Source organism: Macrotis lagotis, chromosome 1, assembly GCF_037893015.1.
Source record: "Macrotis lagotis isolate mMagLag1 chromosome 1, bilby.v1.9.chrom.fasta, whole genome shotgun sequence".
NCBI lineage: Eukaryota > Metazoa > Chordata > Mammalia > Peramelemorphia > Peramelidae > Macrotis > Macrotis lagotis.
The window spans coordinates 227,916,561-227,938,037 of NC_133658.1; the positions used below are offsets into that span (position 1 = coordinate 227,916,561).

At 34.8% G+C, this 21,477-nt stretch overlaps 1 protein-coding gene and 1 pseudogene across 7 annotated transcripts in view; both read left to right on the forward strand.

Moving 5' to 3' along the window:
• The window catches only part of GPATCH11 (G-patch domain containing 11), a 33,998-nt gene that overhangs the window by 9,370 nt on the left and 3,151 nt on the right, over positions 1-21,477 (forward strand). For 6 of the 7 annotated variants that reach the window (XM_074209710.1, XM_074209711.1, XM_074209709.1 and 3 more), the window contains 6 exons: positions 692-918; positions 9,651-9,692; positions 10,364-10,484; positions 10,629-10,719; positions 11,343-11,465; positions 12,077-12,158. In XM_074209710.1, the coding sequence (XP_074065811.1) occupies positions 692-918; positions 9,651-9,692; positions 10,364-10,484; positions 10,629-10,719; positions 11,343-11,465; positions 12,077-12,158 (686 nt within the window). Of the gene's footprint in view, positions 1-691; positions 919-9,650; positions 9,693-10,363; positions 10,485-10,628; positions 10,720-11,342; positions 11,466-12,076; positions 12,159-21,378; positions 21,431-21,477 lie in introns of all 7 variants that reach the window. The other variant, XM_074209706.1, reaches the window with a different exon arrangement.
• LOC141504603 (cytoplasmic dynein 1 intermediate chain 2 pseudogene) lies at positions 963-9,628 on the forward strand (annotated as a pseudogene).

Consider the following 21,477-nt stretch of genomic DNA (forward strand, 5'->3'; position numbering starts at 1 on the left):
TCTTTCTCCTGAGTTTCAACTTTAATTTTCAGTTGCCAACTAACAGTTCTTGTGTCCTTCTGTTTCACCTCAGACTTAGTCTGAAACTAAGCTTGTTCCAACACTAATTCCTTGCTTCAGTTTCCCTTTCATTGTCAGTGAAATCTCTTTCTCCATCACCCAGGCTTAGAAATTTGATGTCATTTTTCACTTACTTATTTTTTATTCTCATTTCCAATAATATTAACAGTAACTATAATTATATCCTATCACCAGTTATTGTTCATTTTTTCTTTTAAAATGTGTAGTAACATCTCTTTCTCATTGTCAAAGCTATAATAATATTTCAGGCTTCATTCCCTATTTCTTGAAATGATTTCCAAACAGTAATTAATGTAATTGAATAAATTTATTCCCTAGTAAACATTAAATTTATATCTTCTATATAAAAATAATGCTAATTATTTACCTCAAAATAAAACATGTGAAATCTTTTTTAGAATTCCAGGCATTACTAGGAACAGACAGTGTTTATACTCTTTCTTTCATAAATATTTTGTGTTATTTTCTTTTTTAAAAATTTATTATTTACTTTTAGCATTTGGGGTGTTATTAATGGAAATAATAAGTCAATGTATAAAGGCAATGAGAAATAATCATCTAAGTAACAAAAAAGCATGTACTAACTATTATTAACCATAATATTGTTTAGAAAAGACGTCAGACCTGGATTGCCCATGTTAAGACGAATCAGAGAGGCTCATCAAAAAGAAGAAAAGCATCGAGAAGCAAATCTAAAAAACCGACAAAAGAGTTTAAAAGAAGAGGAAAAAGAAAGACGTGATAATGTTTTGAAGAGTGCTTTAGGTAGTGAAAACAGGGGATTTGCCTTGCTTCAGAAGATGGGTTATAAAAGTGGACAGGCTCTTGGCAAGAGTGGTAAGTTACATCATTATAATTAAATCACATTCTAATTGAAATTTTAGTTAAAATGGAAATTTTTATCTTATAAATTGAAAATTTATGAAAAATGTTTAATAACTAATTTAGAATGTTGGAGAACAAGCTGAAGGCCAGAGAGGTCTTAAGATCAAAGCTAAAAGGAACCTCAAAAGTCATGTGTCTAATCCAATCCCCTTCCTGTACAACACTTGCCTCATTTTCTTAACTATTTCTAAACTATGACCAAAGTCCCCAAATCTCTCCCATTTCACTTGAGCAAAGGATAACCCATAATCCCTTCATTATTAAATTCAGTTTACAGTTAGCATCACAGTTAGCATATTTTAAAAAACCTTTTTAATTAACTTTTAAGGGAATTGATTAGGAACCTCAGTAAAAATTGGGAAACAATTGTGGAGCAGAGAACAAAGGAGCTACAAGATTATGTCTCATTCTATTCTATAGTTTTGGTAGCTGCAAAACCAACTACATAGTTGGCTTTTAATGATTCTTCATTCTCCTTTTGAGTTTGAAAAACCATTGTTTGAGATGTAGTACAAACAATAAAAAAAAATTTTAAAGCACTGAATATATTAAGCAGTAAATGAAAAGTGCTTATTGTATACAAAGCACTGAAGTGTAGGGGATATAAACGCAAGAGGTAAGTCCCTACCCTCAAAGAGCTTCCATTCAAATGCATCTCAACAGTTTTAAAAACCACTTTAGAATGTCAGAATAGAACAAAATCAATCCCATTGAGACCTGGATATTTGGATGGTCAGGGAAATGGTGGATTTTGGGTCATTCAGATTTCATCCTTATGGTCATTTATGCCAAAACATTATCACAGAATCTAAGAATCCATGGGGATTTAGTAACTTTTAGTTCAATCTATCCTTTAGCAATAAATCCTTTCTCTAACAAGTTACCTTCCTCCTTTACTTAAAGACTTCCAGTGAGTATGGACCAACACTGCACACCCCCCATTCTGCATTGATCAACTGTATTTATTAGGATATATTTCCTTGCATAAAGCCTAAATTTCCTATTTTGCTTCTTTTTAAAAATATTTTTTAATGTATCTAGTTTTTCCTCTCTGGGTCATAGCAGGACAAGTTTAATCTTTCTTCTATATAATAACCCCTTAGAAACTTGAAGATGCCAGTAATATCCCCCAATGAAGTCTTCACTTCTCTGGGTCAAATGCCTATGTGTTCATATAGCCTTTCTTCATATATGGTATAATTTCCAGCCCTCTTTACAGAATGATTGGCTTCTTCCAAATGATTTCTAGCTTATCTGTCCTGAAATGTGGTACATAAACTGAAAATTTTACTCCTCATACAATATAACCAGGGCAGAGCACAGTGGGAATGTCAGCTACTTCATACTTCTCTCAGTGCAGCTTAGGATATTACCTTTTTGGATAGATACATAACATTGCTCATTCATTGAGTTTGAAAATTCATTGAGTTTACACTAAAACTCTTAGATTTTTTTTTCCAGAGTAATTGTTGATAGCCTACACCTCTCTGCTTAATTTGATTTATTTGTACACAACTTTATAGTTTTTCCTGTTAAATTTTTTTCTTCTTGACTCAGTCTATCATTCTAGCCTGTTAAGATCTCTTTGAAGTTTCCATTACTATAATAATTACAATAATAGTTACTGCTATAATAATAACAACAACAACAATAGGGCCTGTTAAGTGCCAACACCTTATAAGTATTTTCTAATTTGATTCTCACAATGACCCTAGGAAGTAGATTATGCTCATTTTACAAGTGAGGAAACTGAGGTAGACAGAGGTCAAGTGACTTTCCCAGAAACACACACAACTAATAGGTGTCTGAGGCTGCATTTGAATCCAGATCTTTCAGATTCAAGGCCAAGAATTCTGTTCATTGTGTCACCTTGCTATTCAATGTCATCCAACATGTTAGCTAGCTCTCACAGCTTTGTGTCAGATTATTCAAAGTTGTCTTAAGAAGAACTGAAATTTATGTTAGCTCTTTTAACCTCTTGTGTTATCTCTTCATCTTTATAATAGACTATTGAGGTAGATATAGTAAGAACATTTATTCTTCCTATAGGTGAGGAAGCTAGAAATAGATTATAACTAGCAAGATTATGGCACCAAGAACACCAAGTAGGTGTTAGAGGTGGATTTTGAATCTGCATCAGGAATCCTTTCCTTGCCTCCCTTCTATACTTTCATCCAAGTTACTTATAAAAATATGATCCCTGGGACATTATACTATAGACTTCTTTTCAAGTTAACTTTGATCCATTAAGAATTGTTCTTTGCTTCTAATCTTAAAGGATAGCAGGGCAGACTTTTGACAAATGCTTTAGTGAAATATAAATATACTTTCTCTATAGTATTGCTTTTATCCATAATAAAAGAAGTGAAGCTTGACATGATTTGGTTTTGAAGCTATGCTCAATAGTTTCTAAGTTCTCACAAACAATACATTTTAAAATTTTTCAAAGAACATAAGTCAGGGTGGCTAGGTGGTGTAGTGGATAAAGCACTGGCCTTGGAGTCAGGAGTACCTGGGTTCAAATCTGGTCTCAGACACTTAATAATTACCTAGCTGTATGGCCTTGGGCAAGCCACTTAACCCCATTTGCCTTGCAAAAACCTAAAAAAAAAAAAAAAAGAACGTAAGTCTAGTTGACTGGCTTTTTGTTTGCAAACTGTATCTCCTCTGAAAAGGACATTTGCCTTTTCTCCATGATCTTTCATGGTTTATTAACTTTGTGCAGCAATCAAATCATTAAATCAATTCTTTGAGTATCTTAATAGGAGATTTGGACAATTGACTTGAACTCATTAAGGGTTGTGTTGTGCTATTTAGAGCTGGAAGTAAATTTAGGGGGTATTCAACCTTTTCATTTTATAAGTGAGAAAATAATGGAGAAAAGTTAAGTGCCTTCTCCAAGTTCACATGGGTAACAAGTACCAGAGCCAGGATTCAAAATCAAGTATTGATTCCAGATCCAGTTCTTTTTCCAATGTGCCATGCTGCTTTTTTTCTCATTTATCTTGGAATACAGTTCCTTTAAAAAATCAATGAACAAGCTCTTTGTGCGGTCGGGGAAGCTGAGGAGCCGGCGCCTGTGGAGGCCTGAGACCCAGTTCCGGGAGGATCATCGTGCCCCGGGCTGCCCCCACGTCAGATCACAACCATGTCAGACAAAAGTGAATTGAAGGCTGAATTGGAGTGAAAGAAGCAACGTTTAGCTCCAGTCAGAGAAGAGAAGAAGAGAAAGGAAGAAGAAAGAAAGAAAAAGGAAACTGATCAGAAGAAAGAAGCAGTTGTTCCAGTACAGGAAGAATCTGACCTTGAAAAAAAGAGGAGAGAAGCAGAAGCATTGCTGCAGAGCATGGGGCTAACACCAGAATCTCCTCTGGTCCCTCCTCCTATGTCTCCATCCTCCAAATCTGTGAGTACTCCAAGTGAGGCTGGAAGCCAAGACTCTGGAGATGGCGCCAGGGGATCTAGACGAGGACCTATTAAACTTGGTATGGCTAAAATTAAACAAGTTGACTTTCCTCCCCGAGAAATTGTCACATACACAAAGGAGACTCAGACACCAGTTATGGCACAACCAAAGGAAGATGAAGAAGAAGATGATGATGTTGTACCCCCAAGCTACCCATTGAACCTGAAGAAGAGAAAACTTTAAAGAAGGATGATGAAGAAGAAGTTCCCCCTCATGAGCTTACTGAAGAGGAAAAACAACAGATCCTGCACTCTGAAGAATTTCTAAGTTTCTTTGATAATTGCACAAGAATTGTAGAAAGAGCTCTTTCTGAGCAGATTAACATCTTCTTTGACTACAGTGGGAGAGAATTGGAAGATAAAGAAGGAGAAATTCAAGCAGGTGCTAAACTGTCCTTAAATAGACAGTTTTTTGATGAACATTGGTCTAAACATTGTGTTGTTAGTTGTCTGGATTGGTCATCTCAGTACCCAGAATTGCTTGTGGCCTCCTATAACAACAATGAAGATGCTCCTCATGAGCCTGATGGGGTGGCCCTCATGTGGAATATGAAATACAAAAAAACTACCCCAGAGTATGTGTTTCACTGCCAGTCTGCTGTAATGTCGGCTACATTTGCAAAATTTCATCCCAATCTGGTTGTTGGTGGTACGTATTCTGGCCAAATTGTATTGTGGGATAATCGAAGCAATAAAAGAACCCCGGTTCAGAGAACCCCACTTTCAGCTGCTGCACATACGCATCCTGTTTATTGTGTGAATGTAGTTGGAACCCAAAATGCTCACAATTTGATTAGCATCTCTACTGATGGAGAAATTTGCTCATGAAGTTTGGACATGCTTTCCCATCCACAGGATAGTATGGAGTTGGTTCATAAGCAGTCCAAAGCTGTAGCTGTCACTTCTATGTCCTTTCCTGTTGGAGATGTCAACAACTTTGTTGTTGGAATTGAAGAAGGCTCTGTATACACAGCATGTTGCCATGGCAGTAAAGCCGGAATCAGTGAGATGTTTGAAGGACACCAAGGACCAATAACTGGTATTCATTGCCATGCAGCAGTTGGAGCTGTAGATTTCTCACATCTTTTTTTCACTTCCTCATTTGACTAGACAGTGAAACTTTGGACAACCAAGAATAATAAACCTTTATACTCATTTGAAGACAATTCAGATTATGTTTATGATGTGATGTGGTCACCAACCCATCCTGCCCTGTCTGCCTGTGTGGATGGCATGGGGAGACTGGATCTGTGGAATCTCAACAATGACACAGAGGTGCTGACTGCAAGCATTTCTGTGGAGGGTAATCCTGCTCTTAATCATGTGAAATGGACACATTCTGGGAGAGAGATTGCTGTAGGGGATTCTGAAGGACAGATAGTTATATATGACATGGGAGAGCAAATCGCCGTTCCTCGCTATGGTGAATGGGCTCGATTTGGGCGAACACTAGCAGAAATTAACGCAAACCGAGCTGATGCTGAGGAGGAAGCTGCCACTTGTATACCTGCTTAAATGGGCTTTATGTTCGTGGTGGTTTGGGAACTGATTCTAAGTAGAAATTAAAACTCATAGCATGCTTCTATCTAAAGGGAATTGAAAGGTGGTCTTGTGGATTAAACTATGTACTTAAAACATGCATAGCTCTTTAATGCAGAAAATTCTTGCAGTGTCACTTTTTATATTCATATTGTTATTGAATTTGTGTAATTTTTAATACAAATGACTTTTGCAATATGCAATTTTTTTCTGAATATTTACACAGACATATATTTGCTATGTTAGTATCTTGAACTTTTTTCAACCTCAACAGTATACAGTTATTTATGAAAGGTATACATTGCATAAATTCCACATATTTTTCAATAATCATTTCTCCAGGTAAACACAAGTTAAAGTTAATCTCTGACTACTAAAATGTAAGAACATCTTTACTGTTAACCATTAAAATGCATGTACCCACTCAAAAAAAAAATCAATGAACAAGTATTGATCTTGATCTCTCTCTCTCTCTCTCTCTCTCTCTCTCTCTCTCTCTCTCTCATTCTCTCTTTCTTTCTTGCTCACCCTCTCTCCCCCTCTCCCCACTTTGAAAAGATATATATTTTAAAAAACCATTTTAATTAACTTTAACCATCTTTGTCCTCTTAGACCAGGACCATGTTGTTTAGATGATACAAAAATAGAGTTGAGGAGTTGAGCCTCATTATTATTTTAGCTGATTAGAGAAGTGCCCCTATAATTTTTAAAAAAACTTTATAGCACTTAGCATTTATTGCCAATTTAAGTTCATTCTGATCCTTATAGAACTTCTGACTTTATTCTTTTTTTCTAAACATTTATTTGTTTGTTTTTTCAACTACATATGCAACAGTAGTTTTTACTAATCATTTTTTGCAAGGTTTTAAGTTTTATATTTTTCTCCATTTGCTTGACAGAATGCCATCTAATACAGTCTCTATATTCATAATCTTACTAAACACATATCCATATTGATCATGTTGTGAGAGATTATTCAAATCCAAGTAGAAGAAAGAAAACATTAGAGAGAAAAAAAATGATATATAAAGCAACTTTTAAAAATTGTAGATAATAAACATTGGTCTTCATTTAAACTCCACAGTTCCTTCCCTGTATATGGACAGTATTTTCCATTACTAATCTTTGCATATTGTGTTTGATTATTATACTGCTGAAATGAACAAATCCATCATAACTGATCATCACTCTATGTTGTTGTTAGTGTGTACAATGTTCTTCTGGTTCTTCTTATTTCACTCAGTATCAGTTCATACAAATCTTTCCACATTTTTTTCTGAAATCCTTTCTCTCATGAATTTTTATAGAAAAATAGCGTTCCATTACATTCACATAACACAATTTGTTCAGTCATTCCCCAATTGATGGGCATTCCTCAATTTCCAATTCTTTTCCACTACAAAAAAGAGTTGCTATGAATATTTTTTGTACATGTGGGATTTTTACCCTTTTATATGAACTCTTCAGACCCAGTAGTGGTATTGCTGGATCAAAGTTTTTGCCCAATTTTATTGCTCTTTGGGCATAATTGCTCTTCAGAAAACTCTGCCAACATTGTATTAGTGTCTCAGTTTTCCCACATCCCCTCCAACATTGATCATTTTCCTTTCTAGTCATATTGACCAATCTGATAGGTATGAGCTGGTAGCCCAGAGATGCTTTAATTTGCATTTCTCTAATCAGTAATGATTTAGAGCAATTTTTCATATGTCTATAGATAACTTTGATTTCTTAGTCTGAGAATTGCCTTTCCATATCCTTTGACCATTTATCATTTGGGAAATGATTTTTTTTATATAAATTTGATTCAGTTCTCTATATATTTTAGAAATGAGTCCTTTGTCAGAAACATTAGTTGTAAAAATTGTTTCTCAACTCACTACATTCCTTTTAATCTTGGTTACAGTTATTTTGTTTGTGCAAAAGCTTTAATTAAATGTAATCAAAATTATCTAGTTTGTTATAATGCTCTCTATCTCTTTAGTCATAAATTGTTCCCCTTTCCATAGATCTGACAGGTAAACTATTCCTTGTTCTCCTAATTGACTTATAATATGACCTTTTATGTCTAAATCCTGCTCCCATTTTAACCTTATAGGATGTGAGATGTTGGTCTATACCTAGTTTCTGCTATTCTGTCTTATGGTTTTTCTCAGCTATTTTTATTGAAGAGTGAGTTTTTCCTAGAAGCTGGAATCTTTGGGTTTATCAAACAGTAGTATCAAAATATAGCTATTTTCTGCTGGGTTTTTGCACCTAATCTGTTCCATTGATCACCACTCTGTTTCTTAGCCAGTAACAAAGAGTTTTGATGACAGATCTTTATAATATAATTTTAGATCTGATATGCCCTGACTACCTTTCTTTGCATTTTTTTCCATTAATTCCCTTTAAATTCTTGAGCTTTTGTTCCTCTATATGAATTTAGTTACTATTTTTTTTCTAGCCCACTAAAGTAATTTTTTTGTAAGTTTGATTGGTATGGCACTAAATATAAGTAATTTAGATAGAATTGTCATTTGTATTATATTAGCTTGGCCTACCCATGAATAATTGACATTTGCCCAGTTATTTAGATCTGATTTTGTGTGAAAAGTTTTTTATAGTTATTTTCATATAGTTTCTGAGGTTGTCTGACTCTATTCTTACAGAACTATACTACTCATATTTATACTTAATTATATACCTGCTGTTTCTTCCATCTAACTTACATATCTTTTTTTTTTTTTTGGCAAGGCAGTCTGACAGCTAATAAGTGTCAAATGTCTGAGGCCAGATTTGAACTCAGTCCTCCTGACTTCAGGGCCAGTACTTCATCTACTGTGCCACCTAGCTCTCCATCATACATATTTTTAACCTGAGATAATTAATGTTTCCTGATTCCAGTCTCATTGATCTTTTTATTGGTTTCCTATTACCACTACCATTTCATCCTTAATATAATCATTTCTGAGGATTCTTGTTTATATGTAGGTTGAACTGCCTGGCCTCCGGCATACCTTCCAGTTTTGTGACTCTGTTGCTTGGTACTAGCAGAAACACAAATATAGTACACTTTTTTTTTTGTAAGGCAGTGGGGTTAAGTGACTTGTCCAAGTTCACACAGCTAGGTTATTATGTGTCTGAGGCTGGATTTGATCCTCCTGACTCCAGGGCTGGTGCTCTATCCACTGTGCCACCTTGCTGCCCCTATAGCACACTTTCTGAAAGTCATTGCAAAATTTCCCTTACTGATACATACCTGAAGCAAGATCCTAGACTGTCTGTAACTATTAATTAAGCCTTTTGGCTAACAGCTAAGGACAAGTTACTGGTGATTATCTCTGTTCAATGGACAATTTCAGACATCACTATAAACTCCTGACTAAGATTTAATTTATTGACAGCTTGCCCATATGTTCTTAGTTTAGAATTAACTAAATCCTTAATTATCTTTAATTAAAAATTATGATATTTTCTATTTTATTTTAACATGATCAGAATTCTTTCTATGCACAGAAATCCATTTATCATCAGTCTTTTCTAATTTAGTATTATCAGTTTGTTCTTCCTTACCAAACTCTTCTAATTTCCTTATATTTTACTGGCCATGGTACTTTCAACATGCAGTTATGTCTGATTACATGAAGCAATTATATATGATTTGAAAATAAAACTTTTAAAACATTATTTGTTCCTAGGCAGTGGCATTGTTGAACCCATTCCTCTGAACATCAAAACAGGTATGTAACTTTCTGAATTGATCATTATTTTAATTTCAAATATAAATATTAGCCAAGTTATTATTTTTTCTCGTAGATCATTTTCCTTATCGAGAGATCTCAAAGCATAAGCTCATAGGAAATATTGTTTCCTGATGTTCTGGAAACTGATCTTTTTCTATTTAAATGTAAAGTAAATGTTAAAAACTAGTTAGAAGCTCATAAAATTTCAAGTTGAAAATAAGATACATTTTAGCAAAACCAAGTCAGTTTTAAAATCATGAAAAATAATTTTTAAAAAGTTTCATAATACTACTTGTATAATATGTATATTTTAGTTATTCAAATTCTCTGAAGGAAATTAAAAAGATTTTCCATAATAATACTTTTTCCATAATACTTTCAGTATCAGTTCATTTGTCAATTCAAGAGTATTTAATTTGTTTTGGGTGGGTCATCACTACATTTTCCTAAACAAAAATCTTTTATATTAATGCTTTCATAGTTTGATTAGTATTAAGTAAGTCCCATTTTATTTTTCTGTCTGAAATACAGCTTATTCTCATGTTTTGAACTGAAACAAATGAATGATTAAAATTTTTATCTATATAGTTACAACTTTTACAAATTTAAAATATAATGTGTTGACATGAGAAGAATAGATTCTCTCACCATAATTTTTAATTAATTAGGAAGAAGTGGCATTGGTCATGAAACATTAATAAAACGAAAAGCAGAAGAAGAACTGGAAAATTACCGAAGAAAAATTCATTTGAGAAACCAAACTGAAGAAAAAGCTGCAGATCAGTTTCGGTAAAGGCTTTTCATGTTTTAACTTTTTCTCTTTTAAAATCTTACCCCCTCTTCATCTACCAAGATACATTTCTTGGTATTTGTGCACAAAAATATATGAACTGGTACAAATCTGATCTGAGTATTGTTTCTTCTTTTAATCAGATTGAGACTCAAAAGTAAAAAAGAAGAACTTAAATTAGAAGCTGATCTTAAAAGAAGTCAGAGAGCCTGCCATCAGTTAGACGCACAGAAGGTAAGCCTCTGATCTCTTACTCAAGTGAGCAGATTGTTTTAGCATTTAAGCTTACTTAAATCATTACCAAAAAGAATTTACGAAATATTAAATATAAAAAATATTAATATTCATCCAACATTAATCTCAATCAAAATTTTTGGTTAAACAGCCCTATTGAATACCCATAGTCCAGTCTAGTTGGTGATGATGAGGACTGAGACCCCTCAAAATATCTAAGCACCTTTGGAATCACCAAAGGAAAATTAAATTTTGTTTAATATAATTTTAGTACTAGATTTTTTTGTTTTATTTTGTTTTTACTTAAAATTGAATTCAGAGAAGCTGGTAACCCTTTTGTCTTTTAACCAATGCAGTTTTTTTTTACCACATCCAAATTGTATATAAAATCTTTTTTAGTCAAATTGACTCTTCTAGTCAAATTGTGTATTAACTGTTTAAATTTAGGATCCTGTCTCATGTCCTTTAACACCAATGGAGTAACAATTACCTTGAACTAATATGATTATTTAAAGAGTTTCTAAGTTGATTTGGAAGTAATTGGAACCATTAATGTACTTTTGTTAATGATCTCATAAGTGATACTTATTATATATTGTAGTTCAAGTAATGTTTGTTTTTAGGATATTCAAGTTCCCAGGGAGTCATGGTATTGGTTCATGCCAGAAAAAGAGGAACAGGAAGATGAAGAAGAGAAAGAAGAGAAAGAACAGGAAAAAGATGAATATGGTGATGGAGAACTGAGTGTTAGTTTTCATCCTAAATTTTTTTTATGTTTTCTAATGAAATTTCTTGAAATTCTTTTCTCAGTATCATAGTAAGGGGCTTAAATTAATTTGGGTTTTTAATCACATTTTAACTTATACATTAAATATACAGATAATTTAGAGTCATTTTAGCTATGAGTTTTAATTTCCTTCAAACTTTTTATTGCCCTTTTGGCTTTGTTGAGGCTGTAACTCAAACCTGATAATACCAATTCCAAATCTACCCCCCCCCCAAAAAAAAAAAGGATATCTATCCTTGGAATTCAAATGTGTGATTTTTGGCTTGGCTTATTTAAAAAAAGACTTTTAAAAATTACTTTCTCCACAAAGGGGGTTTGAATCTAGTAGAAAATATTTCCACCTTCATGCACACTTGTTTGAAGCTAATCCCCTGAGTGGGTTCTGTTTTGTTTAGTAATAATAAATTTATTCAACACCTAGTTCTGCGATAGCACACAGCAGTTATTTTAAGGATAAATTTTTTCACATATGAAAGAATTAAGGAAATATGCATTTTGAACAAAGTTGCATCAGGATGTCTTATGATTTTTAATGGGTAGCAGTGAATAATGTCTTATTTTGTCTTTTAGGTACTGGAAAAATTACAAATTCTGACAAGTTATTTAAGAGAAGAGCATCGGTATTGTATTTGGTGTGGAACAACCTATGAAGGTGAGATCCTATTACACAGACATACATGTACATATAGTTGGTTCTTATCCTTGGTTGTCAAAGAAGATCAAAATGACATCACTTGTATTTGAGACAAATTACAGTGTGTCCAATAATGACTGATCAGACCAATGTGAGTTTGGGATGCTTTACCATAGGTCAGGTACAACTTGTCCATATGAACATCTGGAGTGCTTACTCCAAACACACATATATATACACATGTATGTATGTACATAAACAATGCAATACATAACAAATGTATTCATGTGTATCTGTTTGTAAAGCATGTACAATGTGTGTATACATATATATATATATATTTTACTTTAATTTGGTAATTTTTTGCCTTTAATATGCTAAAATATTCTCATTTGTTTTATTTTAAAGTTATACTTCACACATTTCTCAATTCTATTTATAATGAAATAGGAATGATTAGAAGTACTTAATGATTTCTTTGTAATTGATAGCTCTCAGGACAACTATATTTAGAGGAAAATTTTGCATTCATGTATCCTAAAATAGGGGCAACTAGGTGGTGCAGTGCATAGATTGCTGGGCCTGAAGTTAGGAAGTCTCATCTTCTTAAGTATAAATCTGAACTCAGACACTTACTAGTTGTTTCTTGTGTGACCGGGGGCACGTCAGTTTCCTTATCTGTAAATTGAGCTGGAGAAGGAAATGACAAACCACTCTAATATCTGTTGGGGGCCCCGCTGACCCATGGCTGAGTGAGGAAAGAGTTAAAGAGTTAAGTGACTGAAGACTGAATAAGAAACGAAGAGACAGGACTCCGACAAGATGGAAAAGAGAGTCTGATTTATTGAGCTGTGCCCAAGCTTATATATTGCAAAAATCACAAGGTCCCTTCTTTATCTAATCCCCTGAGAACAATGAATACTTTCCTTGTTCCCAGGCCTTGCTGTATGTACTGGCATATCAAGTGTGGCATAACTGCATAGCTGCTTATCTCATTGCTTGCTAGAAAGTAACTACTTAAGCTTCCTGGGATGGAGAACCAAACCAGGCAAAGATCAGACTCCTTCCACCAAGAGTTCAACCGTCATGGTCAGAGGCCCACTCACCTGTGGTCCTCAACATCTCCCCCTTTCTTTTGTTGAAGCTTAAAGAGATAGAATTCTGTTCCAATGGAGCTCATGACCTGGTTCTAGCAATGGCAACATAGAGGAACAAAGCAACAGGCAAGTAGTACTAATATGATCAGAGGGATCAGAGGTGAAACAAGAGTATAAAGACAATGCACAGGAGTCATTTCTTTCAAGAAATTCCAGAGATTCTCAACAATTTCATCTACATTCATATTATTTAAAGATGTAGTATTAATTTATCCAATGATATTATCTAATGCTTGTATATCCAAAGTTACAGAGCTATCTCCAAATGCTCCTAGCAAATTGTTTTTAACTTCATTCCAATCATAATCAGATGTATTATATTTTACTGGGATAACAAAGAGGCATATATCTATAATCATATTTCATATTTAATCTATGTTATAACAGAACAAGTTCATTCCCTTCTGCAAGCACTACTTCCTTCACACTGTCAGTCAACACAAGGAGATCCCTATTAATTCTCTCTTGTTGCTGTAATGCTTTAGATACTTTTTTTTTCGCAATTCTGTATCAAATTCAGCAGTTTTTGTTCCCACCTGCAAAGATGTGACTAATATTGCTACTGAGGTGGCAGAAGCTAAAAGTGAAGCAAGCAAAATAATTCCAAGAATAATACACAAGATGCACCTTTTACAACCTCCTTTTTTTACTAGCTGAGTAAGGATGGAGCTTGATACCAACCCGACATTTTAACGGGTAAGAGGGTAAAAGGAGTTGTGTTAGTATAAGGATATGTGTGTTAGTAACTAAAAATTTATTTATACACTGATAAATTTCACAATTCCTATATATGATATTCCAAAGTTTCCCTGATTGTTTTTGGTGATGACATTCCCTACCAGGAACCCATAATTCTTAGGGAGAAACACCATGATACTGTTCTGTGTTGTTTCATTGGTGTATATGTGCCCTGTATAATCATGATAATGGATGATGTTGCCAGTAGCAGCAAAACATTTTCCAGATATGCTATTGATATTTGTGGATTTGTGTAGTCCATATGGGTTTGACCTAACCCCAGTGTACAGACCCATCATCCACTCAAGTCCCAATGAGTGTAGAAATCATGGAACTTGTGCCATTTGCTTTATAACTCATTTCTTGCCAGAACTCACATTCCTGGGCACAAGTGGAACAGCATTCAACTACTAAGGGATACCTATTTTTCAATGTCCAAAATGCATTATTTAAACAAAGTGAGTAGTAGATGACTAGTCCATGTATGATTGCTGACTGTGGCATCGGGACTGTTCATAATCAGATTAAAAGTAATGGTGCCATAGGTTTTGAAGGTATGTCCTTCCTGGAGTACATAAGTTACATTTAGTAAGGGAATACATGGATCAGTACCCGATCCAACTGGGGAAAAACATATTGGGGGACTGGTGGATAAACTTGTATAATTGAACCCAGTAGGGTTAGCTATAGTGATATTTTCTAAAGAGGGGTCAAATATAGGCTCCAACATCTTTGGGCCAATCATTACTATGGGTACTGAGGGATCTCCCCACATGACTAGGGATGGCCACGGAGGATTACTCCAATAAGTCCAATGAATTTCTGTTGTCTCTGTTCTCTGAGCCATCCTAGTCATCATTGTTATGATAAGAGTAGCAAACATAATTTCAGGTTTGTTCAATCACTCGTGTATTTTGCTCTCCTGCGCCTTCTTGCAGCGTGTCTTCTCTGTCTCCACTGTAGCCTGTAGATCTTGGAGGTGCTCAGTACAGGTGAATAGCTTTCTGTGGGACCCATACTGCTGGTTCTCCATTCCCTGGGGAAACACAAACAAATCCTCACCCCCCAGGTTATTACTTTTCCTAGTCCATGGCTAGGAAATCTGGCATTAGTGGCCAGATTTTTCCACATAACCCTCTTGTTCTCTACTCCTAGTTTTTTAACTCTGAAGTACCATTCAGTCAGTGTAACTCCTGAAGCATTACATGGAAGAAAATTTAAAGTATTCAACTTGTTGATAGGGTTATCCCTTTATCTCCCCCTTTCTTTTGTTTTTGGAGGAGTGTTTTAATATTCCTATGCTTTCCTTAATTCAATTACATGTATTGTCAGAGGATATATCATTATAGAATTACCCAATTTGAAGAAACAATTAATATTTACTTACCAAGTGCTTTCATATCAAATTTTTCATCTTACAGGGTTTATCACTTTTCCAATCAATTCACTGTCAGATATTGCAAAAGTGGCAGTCTAATGCAATTGTCGAATTTCTGCAACATCACTTAAATACATATCTATGTCATGTATATTCCCTTTACTCCCTAGAATTTTGCAACACAGAAAAATTCTTAAGACCAATAGTTGCCAAAAATAAAAATCTTTATACTTCCCTTAAATTCCAAAATTCATATTCATAATAACCTTAAATCATTTTCTTTTCAAAGCCTAAAATGTTTGCAAATTCTTTTTATCTTTATCAGTGCAATTCTGACTTCTCAGAGCTCTAACTTTTTTATTTCCTATCCTCACTGGCAAACATTTCTTAATATTAGAACATTTTATGTTCTGGGAATTGAAGATTTCCCTCAATTTGAGATATTACAATAATATGTACTAATTCTTTACCTTTACTGTTTATCATTACTCATTCACCCCAGATTTTTTTCCAGATACATGAACTATACCCCTATCATATTTTGAATTGGTGTAAACTATTACCTTCCCCGTGTTTAGTAATTCTAAAACTTGATTAAGAGCACATAACTCACAGTCTGTCCTGACAATAGTTTTGGCAGACTTCCAGCCTCCACCAAGACCATTCTGTCCCATCTATTTTAACATTTCTATTCATTATTTTTCTCCCTATGACTATAGAGGAGCCATAAAACATTAGAATAAAAAAAAAACTTTTTTTTTACAAACCCCATAATTCAGTTTATATATATATATATATATATTTGAACTTTTAGCTTTCTGTACCTTTTTTTAAAATCACCTCCCAAGGTTCCCAAAATCCCAAAATCAATCTTTTTACCAATTTCCATACTTTCAAAAACTCCAATTGTTTCTATCTGCCTTTTCATTTTTCCTTACAACCCTTTATTCTTTTCCATTAACTCTTATAATTTTAGTACATACCTCTACATGATTCCACTTTTACAATACATCTTCCTTTCAAAAGGTTTAATATTTAACACTTCTAGATTTTAACTGGTATAACTAGTGAGAAGGCAAACAGCCACTTAAAAAAAACTTCTCACAGCTTAATTAGAATATCCCATGTCCCCTTCTTCAGATGGAATAAACTGCATAACTTCTCCCATAAGGGGACAGGTCTAAAATCTTTCCTGGGGTCTCTTCTGTTCGTAGATCCCCAGTATTCCATCAATCTCTGTAATAATTAACATTATCAAAATATGTACTAATAAACTCCTGAAGCTATAATGCTACTAAATTATTCTGGTAGAAAATTAACTATTTAATTTCCCTTTTTTCTGGCATTTCTTTGTAACCAAATTATATATCTTTAAAATGTACCTGATTCTCTTGTCTTTCTGAAATTTACTATCCCAAAATTTTCTCAAATTAAGATAGTGTTTCCTTCTATGATTTCTCTAATTAACATATTTGGTAATATGCACTCTTTTTCTTGATTTTTTTTAACTCCAAAGAAATTCCCTTTTTAGCACTTATAGTACTGTTTTAATAAAATAATTCTCTTTATTATAAATTAGTCCTTTTTCCTTAATAAATTCCATTTCAGTTAACTTGAAGGTTGAGAGATAAGAGCCAGAACTGTAAGCTGGCAAGCAGCAGAAAGGGGGAAGGGTGGAGGGAAGCATTCTGGTAGCACAGAATCATAGCAATAGAAGCGGGGAGAAGAAAAAGTCAACAGTATTCAATCATTTTCTGTATTTTCCCTTTTCCTGTCTTGTGTAGTCATCATAGCTGCTTGAAAAGTGTAAGAGCCTACATCCATGCTCCTAACATATTCATCAAAGTCTTAATCCTTTGAAAGGTTGAAAAGGGCATGCTCATAATCAGTTGTGCAGTTCCTCTAAAGCCAATTGTTTATTATATCTAATGTAGGGCCTGTTTCTATAGACCTCTCAACAGCTTCTAGTAGCTGAGAAACAAAAATCTGTAAAACTTTATCAACTATTTTGTGTAATTATCACTAATGATTGTTTCTTATGTCTAGGAGTAATTATTGCCTTCCAGGCAGCTAAAGCATATTGTCCAAAGATCTGATAAACTTCAAAAAACATAACCAAAACTAAAAAGAGTAGCATTTAACTCAAGTAACAGTAACTATTTCAGATTTGAATTACACACACATACACACACAAATGAGTTTAGACACAAACTATTACAAATTACAGAAACACAGAAACAACTCTTTTGTAAAAAAGATTTCAAATTTACCAAAGTGAGATTGTTGGACACCCTGGCTGGCACCAAAATCTCAAAATTATAGAAACATTTTTCCACCTCTCCAGGTCAGTAGAGAGATGTAAAACGTCCTTTTGGTGTTTAAATACATACATAGACACATTAAACACATACACATTTATACTCTTAACCAACTTACAGGGGCATCCATTCTCTATTTTGTCTTGGCTTTTCCACAGGGAGTGTGGAGGGCTGCATGCTGCTATAAGAAGGGCAGAGTGATAGTAGAGGAGCAGTGGGACAAATAAGCTCAGTCTCTTTGTCACCACCTCCTGTGTCTTCACTTTTGACCTTTTTATTTGTCTCTGAGGTCACTTCTTTTGACTCTCCTCCTCTGTCTTCTACTTGTATCCCTACATTGAACCTACAGACTTCTCTATAATGTTCAGAGTCCACCAGGCATAGTTTTATAATGTTATATAATTGGAAACAATGAACAGGGAAATTGTCAGCTCCTACTGACAAGAAGTACTCTGAGAGCTGTTCCCTAACCACCTTCTACTTTTCTGAGTTTAAAGTTCCCTCCTTGGGTAGCCAGGGGGATGTGAGCTCTATCAAATCTAGGAATTCTTTTATATGATTTCTTGTGACTATAGGTCCTTTATGTTTCATTAATTTCAAAAGGACTTTCTCATACGTCTCTTGGCTGGGCTGCATAAGTTGAATTTTCCCCATATTTGTTACTAATTTGCTTGGGAGTAAAGTGAAAGTAATGGTATAGTAGTTCATCCAAGACTTCCCCTTATCTTAACTTGAGATTCCCGGTCATCATCCTGAACAAAGGGGACCTTCAGCTGACACTAAGGTGGGCTTGTGACTCCCCCTTTAGCCTGTTATCAGTGTTCTCAGAGCCAGGTGTTGGGTGCCAGAATGTTGGGGGCCCCACCGACCTGTGGCTGAGTGAGGAAAGAATTAAAGAGTTACATGACTGAAGACTGAATAATAAACGAAGAGATGGGACTCCAATAAGATGGAAAAGAGAGTCTGATTTATTGAGCTGTGCCCAAGCTTATATATTACAAAAATTACAAGGTCCCTTTATCTAATTCTCTGATAACATTGAGTACTTCCTTTGTTCCGAGTCCTTGCTGTATGTACTGGCATATCAAGTGCGTCATAACCATATAACTGCTTACCTTCCAGGAACATTGCATGCTAGAAAGTAACTACTTAAGCTTCCTAGGATGGAGAACCAAACCAGGCAAAGAGTCCTTCCACCAAGAGGGTTTATTCAACCATCATGGTCAGAGATTCACTCACCTGTGGTCCTCAACAAATATCTTTACCAATAAAACCTTAAATGGGGCCACATAGAGTTGGACACAACTGAAATGACTAAACAGTTCTGAAAGAAATAGTTTTAACAGTTTGAAGAATATCTAGGTCTTTTTCACACTTTAAGATATATGAGAGGGGGGCGGCTAGGTGGCATAGTGGATAAAGCACTGGCCTTGGAGTCAGGAGTACCTGGGTTCAAATCCAGTCTCAGACACTTAATAATTACCTAGCTGTGTGGCCTTGGGCAAGCCACTTAACCCTGTTTGCCTTGCAAAAACCTAAAAAAAAAAAAGATATATGAGAAAAACATAATATCTGGGCAATTGCTCTACTAACAGTTTAAGAAGAATACAGAGAAGTGATTGGGAAATCAAAGGAGAAACTAAAAGGGTCATCTTTCCAGCCCAAGATCACAGATTCATCTTATACTCAAGTAACCAGGAGAGCAGTTATGAACTCCATGATCAAAGCTCCATGCTAGACTTAGGGATAAACAAAATTGATCATAGACTCCAAACCTGGGCAGAAGTGAGGGGATGCTCAGAGCTAACCTAAGACTTAGCCTGTGGTCCATAATAGCAATATAGGGTTTCCTAAAAGAAGAAAGAATATAGACTTAATGCCCAGAGCCCCGAGGATGGGGATGTTGGATCTCCCAGAACAGATCTTGGGCTGAATCTTCTGCCTAAGAATAGGAGCTTGATGTCTCCCATCTCCTACAGGAGGTGAGGTTTTATTTGGGACTTAAGGAAGTTAATTGTTAGAATGGGAGATAACCAGAGAGAATAGCCAAAGCTAAAAAATGGAGTGTCCTGTTCATGGAATAGCCAGGAGATTAATGTCATTGGTGCAAAGTGACCATGTTAGCATAGACTGAAAGAACACTGAAAAAAGTAGGGGGAGGCTAGGTTATGAAGAGCTTTGAATGCCAGCATTTATGTATTTGCCCTTGGAGGCAATAGGAAGCCACTAGGTTTATTGAGTCAGGGGTGTGGGTGGGGTGAAATGACATGATCAAACTTCACATTTTCGAAAAATAAATTAAGTGACTGAATGGAGAATTGATTGAAATGGAAAGAGAGTTTTATGGCAAGTGGACCAGTAGACTATTAGGTAATTAAGGCCTAGGCTGGAGGGGTGATAGTGTCAGAAGACAGAAGAAGGCGCATTTGGGCATGTCGCAAAGGTAAAATCGGCAGACCTTAGTACAGGTTGGATGGGATGGTGAAAGGTAATAAGTTGCAAGTCTGAGGGACTGGGAGGGTTGCCCTGAAAACTTAGAGAAGAGATTGTTGAAGAGAAGAGTGTCAAAGTCTTCAGAGATGTTGAGTTGAATGAGGAATGAAAGAAAATTTAGATTCAGCAACTCAGATTATTAGTAATTTTGGAGCAGTTTGATGGAATGATAATATCAGAAACCAGATTATAAGGGATTAAGAACAGAGTGAGAAGAAAATGGAGATAGTCTTTTCATGGAATTTTGTGACAAAGGGCAGAAGAGATAAAGGAAGATAGGGATTATAGGTTCAAGTGAGGTTTTTTAGTTGTTGTTTTTTTAATTTGATTTTTGCAGAGCAATGGGGTTAAGTGAGTTGCCCAAGGTCCCACAGCTAGGTAAATATTAAGTGTCTAAGGCCACATTTGAACTAATATGCATAATGAGATGCTTTTGGATATGGCCAATATAGAAATTTGTTTTGCTTTACTATGCTTATTTGTTATAAGGTCTTCATTTTTGTTTGGTTTTTGTTTTCCAATAAGAGTTTGTAGTGAGAGGAAGAAAAAATAAATACTTGATGATTGGGGGCAGGATATGGAAAGAGAGGAAGTTGCCTGAGGCCCAGAGAGGTTAAATAACTTGTATGATTACACAGCTAGTAAATGTAAGTAGTGGGATTTAAACCAAAGAACTCAACCCAATATCCACTATGTAATATTTAAGTAACTTAAAAAATCATGAAAATAATGAATATTTTTCTCTAAATTCTTTCCCTGTATTATGACATATTCTCAGAAAGCAATGAGCCTAGATTGCCTCATTTTACTTCTCCAAAGAAATAGTTTAAACTTTCTCAAGATTTAATATTATGTCTTCCATTCTAAATAGTCTTGGAAGAAACATCTAGGTGAAAAATGTTTGTTTTGCAAAGTTGTATTTGAAGACTTTGCCCATTATATTACCTATATTTTAGAATGCTTCCTTTTATCACATAATAACCAGCATCATACATCTATTAGAAGAACCAGAGCTTGAATCAAGGCCCCACAATTCCAAGTCTAGTGCTTTTTATACCATAAAACAAAATTAGTTAGTTTGGAGTTTTGTTTTGTTCTTTGCCTTAGGGAACAAGTATTTTTTTTTTTGTTTGTTTGTTAATTTTCCTTTTTAGGTTTTTGCAGGGCAAATGGGGTTAAGTCGCTTGCCCAAGGCCACACAGCTAGGTAAGTATTAAGTGTCTGAGGCCAGATTTGAACTCAGGTACTCCTGA